The following is a 6,456-nucleotide window of genomic DNA, read 5'->3' on the forward strand; positions in this document are numbered from 1 at the left end:
TTATTTTTTTCACATAATTAATCATTCAAGTCCTTCCAATGCTAATATCAAATGTTTAGATTCGGAATACCAGTTTTAACACCTACACTCACTTCAACATATTTTAAAAGCCTTTGAGCTACAAATTGTGCATCTTCAGATTTCGACACATTTCCGTTCAACATTTCGAGTCTGTTTTCTGAGCAGAATGTAATAATTTCACTTGCATTGACGGCCATTGCATTAACAGGAAGTCCACTAGCATTAACGAGTACAACACGACGAATTCTAAGATCTGGATGAACTTGTTCAAGTACCTTTCTGGCCCATTCTATACAAAATATTCTACTAGTGTCGATAGCAATAATAACAAAATCTATAGCTAATTTTCCAGTCAAATCTGACTGTCTCACAATATCTTCTAAATTAAATGAACGTAGCACTATTAACTTCCATCTGTAATCCCCTTTTGTGTGAACGTCGATAATTGCTTCCGATAAATTTTCAATAACGTCACCGTTTGAAGAAAGAACTACTACAGTCAAACTTTTTTTATAGCACGTAGGTCCAACCCATGGCGCTATAATACAATCCTCTTCGATTGCCGACATAATATTGTATATTTTATTATGTTCGTTATTATTTTTGGTAAATGTACTCCACAACGGTTCTGCTTTGTTTTTGTTTTCAAATTTACATTGACGTATAACGTCATTTAGAAAACCATCCACAGATTAAACATAACATAACTAATATCTTAGTTATGTAAAAACATATTTTTCAATAGGTACTTAAAGATCATATTGTTAAAGTGTTATACACTTTAATAAATTAAAAACTTCACTTGGTTTTTTAATTCATTTGCAACTTCTCAAGGTCAATTAGAATCAATAAAAAATGCACTTCCGTCTTCAATATACAAGTATTTCGAGAATGATAAATCTACTTTCAATATTTTGAATGATGATGATAACACTGTTATTATGCAATAATGAGAACTATTCATGTGGCGCAAGTAAAATTTATTAGAAAGCATGTAATGTCAACTATTCTTTTCAAATTAAATGTTACATCGATCATATAAACATTATGAAGATAGGTCATTATGAATATCAAATGTCAATTGTCATTTGTCAAAAAATTGTCAAACGACATATGTAGGTAGTGGTTATGTACTCTGTGATAAACAAATAACAATACAAATATTCTTGGCGGGAATTCAGTATCTAAATGTTTAAAATCACCATTTGTTATTATTACTCCAAGTAAGAACATAAATATGGAATTGTAGTTTAATTTAAATTCAATATGCGACGTAGAGAAGATAAGTTTCCAGATAATGGCTTTGAGGCGTGGGGTGGGTATATGCATGCAAAGGTTGCGAAGTTGGAAGAGCAATTTGCTTCTGGAATCGGGAAAGAATGTAAACAGACTGATTTATTTAAAGGGATAAGTATATTTGTCAATGGATTTACGACACCATCAGCAGATGAATTAAAAGAACTAATGGCTAAACATGGTGGAGTGTATCATATTTATCATCGAAGTGAAGATTTTATTATAGCTTCTAATTTACCAGACACAAAAGTGAAAAAAATGTCTCTGGCTAAAGTTGTTAAACCTCAGTGGATAATAGATAGCATAGCTACTCAACGTGTTTTGGACTACAAAGACTATTTACTATATCGCCATTCTAAGTCACAAGGAAGACTTCATTTTAATCAAATAAGTAAAGTAGAAGATCAAGTAGAATTAGTTAAACCTGAAAAGGTTAATGATAGATGTCCATATATAAAAAAATCAGAACAAAATAATGATAAAGTATGTAACAGCGAAAAAAGTATTTCATCAGATGGACCTGTTAAAAGTTTATCCTTAGGTATAACTTCTAAGAAAAGTGAAGTAAACACAAAAACTGCAGCCGATCCCAACTTTATATCTGAATTTTATAACAATTCCAGATTACACCATATTTCACAACTCGGTGCATGTTTCAAACAACATGTCAATGATCTGAGAGAAAACAGTAAGTTCAATTTTATTGCACGTAATGACTTAAAAACCAGAATATCCAAATTAAGCAATTCAAAAAATAAATTAACAAAGTCAGATTTTCAAAATGAAAAAACAATTATGCATATAGATATGGATTGTTTCTTTGTGTCTGTGGGCTTACGTAAGAGACCTGAACTAAGAGGCAAGCCTATTGCTGTTACACATTCAAAAGGTGGACAAAGTCATCCAAAGAGATTAGGAGTTGATAGAGTGACTGAATTTAACATGTATAAACAAAAACAAGCGAAGAAGATTAGTAAAGCTTCTGGTGTTCCTGAAGAAGAAATTGATATTGAGACAAGGATTGATAATGTTAGTGAAGACGGTGATCAGTTTGGGTCTATGAGTGAGATAGCTTCCTGTTCTTATGAAGCTAGAGCTAAAGGCATCACAAATGGAATGTTTATGGGGGCAGCATTACGACTATGCCCTGATTTGCACACCATACCTTATGATTTTGAGGAATATAAAGAAGTAGCATACACCTTGTATAATACAATTGCACGATACACTTTAGACATAGAAGCTGTGTCTTGTGATGAAATGTATGTTGATTGTACTGAGTTGTTAGATTACCTTAATGTAAGTGTTGATGATTTTGCAACTGCTCTAAGAGAAGAAATAAAAAGTAAAACTGGTTGTCCATGTTCTACTGGTTTTGGTGGTAATCGCTTGCAAGCAAGGCTTGCTACTAAACAAGCCAAGCCCGATGGCCAATTTTTTCTAACATCAGACATTGTTAATAGCTTTATGTACTGTATTAATCTTAAAGACTTACCAGGTGTTGGCAGACAAACATCGCACAAATTAGAATCTCTGGGACACCAGATGTGTGGGTCCCTTCAAAGTTTATCATTAACTTGCCTTCAAAAGCATTTGGGTAATAAAACTGGTCAACAATTATATGACCAATGTAGAGGACATGATCCAAACCCATTAGTGTATTATACAGTTAGAAAATCAGTATCAGCAGAGGTAAATTATGGTATTCGTTTTGAAAATAATGCACAAAGTGAAGAATTTTTAAAACTACTTTGCATTGAGGTACAATCTAGAATGCAACAGTTTAAAGTAATGGGAAAATGTATAACACTTAAACTCATGGTTAGAGCTGAAAATGCTCCTGTAGAAACTGCCAAATTTATGGGGCATGGGTTTTGTGATGTTATCAATAAGTCTACTACCCTACCGACTGCTACTAATGATGTTCACCTTATAACCAAGGAGGTGATATCCATATGCAGAAAACAAAACATAGATCCAAAAGAAATGAGAGGAATTGGAATTCAGGTGACAAAATTAGAAACAACTAATAAACAGGTTAAAGGATCTATTAATAAATTTTTAACAAACAATACTTTAGTAAAATCAGATAAAAACAAATTAGAAATTCTTAAAGAAGATGAAAAAAAACTTCCAACCACACCAAAGAAACAAAATATCCATATATCTCCAATAAAGAGATCTCCTACAGTTGGAAACATGAAATCTCCTATCTTAAAAAGAAGAGGAAGACCACCAAAAAATGGAAAATTACAAATTCCCACATCTCATACCCCACTTGGCAGATTTCTTCAATTTCCACAAATTATATCAGAAGAAAATAATCCTAAAAAAGAAATAAATAGAGAGGAAACTAAATTAGTAGATATACCTAAACAGACAGAGGAAAAACAAGGTTTGCTTGGCTTGCCATGGGATAAAGTAAGAGATTTGCTTAGAGCATGGTTTGACAGTGGACAGGCACCAAAACTATGCGACGTTAATTTAATATCTGCCTATATGCGAGAAATGGTTATAAATAAAAATATAGACAAGCTCTATATTTTAGTAAATTTTTTGAGAAGAAGGATAAGAGAAATGAATATTGACATCTGGTACGAGGTACAGGAATGTGTTATTGATGAAGTACAAAACGCAATGGTAGCTGTTTATGGAAAAAAGTTGTGGATAAATGATCAATAAATGAGAATAATAGAAATAGTTATTTATTTAATGTTTATCTGTTTGTTGTTGTAGACAAATTATTGTGAGTATGGCTCATTTTATAATGTGTTAAAAAGTGTAAAAAAAAGGACATAAAAAAAAAACATTTTTATTATCTTATTGATTATCTTTTAATCTTTCTCCTTTTAACATTTTAATTTTATCCCACGAAATTTCGAACTTGAACTCATATATATGTGTATGTTTAGTGCACAAATAAAATATTTTAAAAAACATTTCATTACAAATGTTACAAGTACAAAAAATGGTGTGTGCTAAGGTACAAGAATTGATGTGTAAATGACAAATATTACGCTGACGTTATCTGTTTACGCATAAAAAATAACTATACGAAAAGAAACAAATTATATGTTATTTCGTTTATTTCATATTTGCTATTAATACTAAACATTTGTGTCAAATGCACATTGACATTTGAACATTTATACATACTGCCCATTTGCTATTTCTCAACTATCCTACAACACAAAAATCATTTGGCAGATTAATTCTTTCGTCATACAGCAACTAAAAACAAAAAAAAAATCTTTTGATGAAAAAAAATTCCTGATTACATTCATTTGTGATAGTTATTATTGTATTTTTTTACAACTATGTTTGCAAAATGGCAGTTAGTATCACACTGTGTTAATAATAAGCATTAATGTTTTCAATGGCTAGTGATTTGATCGTGTATCGCAATAAATTACATTATAATCAGATACATTTTTTAATACGTTGAATTGTTACATACAATTGATAATTCAAACTTGAATCTTGTAATTCATATATTTATAATTTATTATCACAGATGCTTATTGCAAAATAAAAAAATAACAATTTCAAATTACGTAGAAAAAAAAGAAAAATAATAATCCGTGCAAAAATATTCTTAGAAAGCTTTCAGCTTCGATATTTACTTAAAAACTAATTGTTTTTTTGAATATAAACAGATCCTTAAATTTATCTTATTGACCTTGTAAACACGAAATCAAATGGCTTCAACATCAAGCTGGCACTCCAAGCGTGAAGCGAAAGGCTAACGACATAATCGTAGGCCCTGATACTCTGCAGCAAATAGAAGATTCTAAGAGGTCTAAGATTGAACCGATAGAAAGTTCAAATGTATTTCTATTATAGTTGGCGCCTAGTATTCTATACTGAAAGAAGCTTTTGGTAAAAAGACAAGGAAGACTGGGGTTATGATGGACGTGGACCAAGAGATGGAACATAATCTAGGAAACATCGTTTAAGATACATTTTAAAGGAAATGACATCAACCTTGTAACCAAACAGATTAATTAAAATATGGAGAGAAATAGCGACAACTAACGGTTTGGAGTACATAGAATTTGTGATTAATGACAAGGAAAATTGGTATGGAACAATGGTTCCTTATCTAGATATGTTTTCAGCTTTCTCACTTGAGAACAAACAAATTAAAACTCGGACACAACAATATGACTATCATTAAAGTTGATGGTGTCCACAAAAGTTTTCCAGTATCAAAATACGGACTATCTGGTACACGCCATGTATTATTGGAAGGTGCATCTTTTCCACCTGAAAGAAGGTCATAAATAGTTCTAACTCTTGGTCATATGACTGCATGGCTGTGTATGCTGCGGAGTAAAGGAATCTATAGAAGATAATATGCCTCTGCTGTTAAGAGATCAGTGGCCTACATACCCTGTATTGATGATGTTATTGAATTCACTAAAACAGAAACAGGCATCAGAAATATCAATGTTGACTATTCTGGTAGCGGAAATTCTCATGATTAAGATAGTAGAGAGTTCTGTAATTTCTTTAGCTCTACTGGTGCCGTCGGTTAGTATGCGTATAAAGTCGCATCTTTAATGGGAAAGCAATTCACCATAGCAGGCCAAATAGAAGAAGAAAAGGCGTCTCAAATTAGGTTCCATAGTATTTTTGAAACTGACAAGGAGGATCTATTAATCCTTGAGGCTATTAATGAGGTATCAAGATGGTTAAATTGAGAGGCATTAGGAGGATGTTTTAGACAGCAAAGTTCATCTACATTTAATACAAAAATAACATTGCCTAAAATAAAATATTACTCGAAAATGTCATGTGCAAATCAGACTGGTTTGTTGTCAGGAGTATACAACCAGGTTGTTTCAGGTCCATGCTTCAGTGGTAGAAGGGTTCACAACTTTGACGCCGATTTCATCGAACATATAGAAAAGAGGAGGGTTATAAGCAATGTTGGGAACATTACCAGAACTCATCGATAATCTAATAAGTACTTTGGAAGAGCTACAGAAAATTGTCCGTTATTCAAATGGTAAACTTGATATGGGTACTACATCATCTAGAGACATGGGTACTCTTGGATTAAACACTCCTGGAGAACCAGTTGATGTCGTAATTCAAGGAAAATGTAGATAGTTGTTTTTGAAAAAAAAAAATTGT

The 6,456-nt window shown here is 32.0% G+C and overlaps 2 protein-coding genes and 1 long non-coding RNA gene across 3 annotated transcripts; 2 read left to right on the forward strand and 1 right to left on the reverse strand.

Annotated features, from left to right (window-relative positions):
- Window positions 1–5: 5 nt before the first annotated feature.
- On the reverse strand, window positions 6–657 carry LOC126769636 (uncharacterized). The gene has a single exon (XM_050488522.1). The coding sequence runs from the start codon at window positions 588–590 to the stop codon at window positions 48–50; it is 543 nt and encodes a 180-aa protein (XP_050344479.1). The 5' UTR covers window positions 591–657; the 3' UTR covers window positions 6–47.
- A 488-nt stretch (window positions 658–1,145) lies between these two features.
- On the forward strand, window positions 1,146–4,049 carry LOC126769379 (DNA repair protein Rev1). The gene has a single exon (XM_050488116.1). The coding sequence runs from the start codon at window positions 1,288–1,290 to the stop codon at window positions 3,997–3,999; it is 2,712 nt and encodes a 903-aa protein (XP_050344073.1). The 5' UTR covers window positions 1,146–1,287; the 3' UTR covers window positions 4,000–4,049.
- A 1,466-nt stretch (window positions 4,050–5,515) lies between these two features.
- LOC126769655 (uncharacterized) lies at window positions 5,516–6,429 on the forward strand. Its single transcript, XR_007669408.1, has 2 exons — window positions 5,516–5,696; window positions 6,360–6,429. It is a non-coding gene; the product is annotated as an uncharacterized LOC126769655 (long non-coding RNA).
- The last annotated feature ends 27 nt before the right edge of the window (window positions 6,430–6,456 follow it).

Source organism: Nymphalis io, chromosome 7, assembly GCF_905147045.1.
Source record: "Nymphalis io chromosome 7, ilAglIoxx1.1, whole genome shotgun sequence".
Taxonomy (NCBI): Eukaryota; Metazoa; Arthropoda; class Insecta; order Lepidoptera; family Nymphalidae; genus Nymphalis; species Nymphalis io.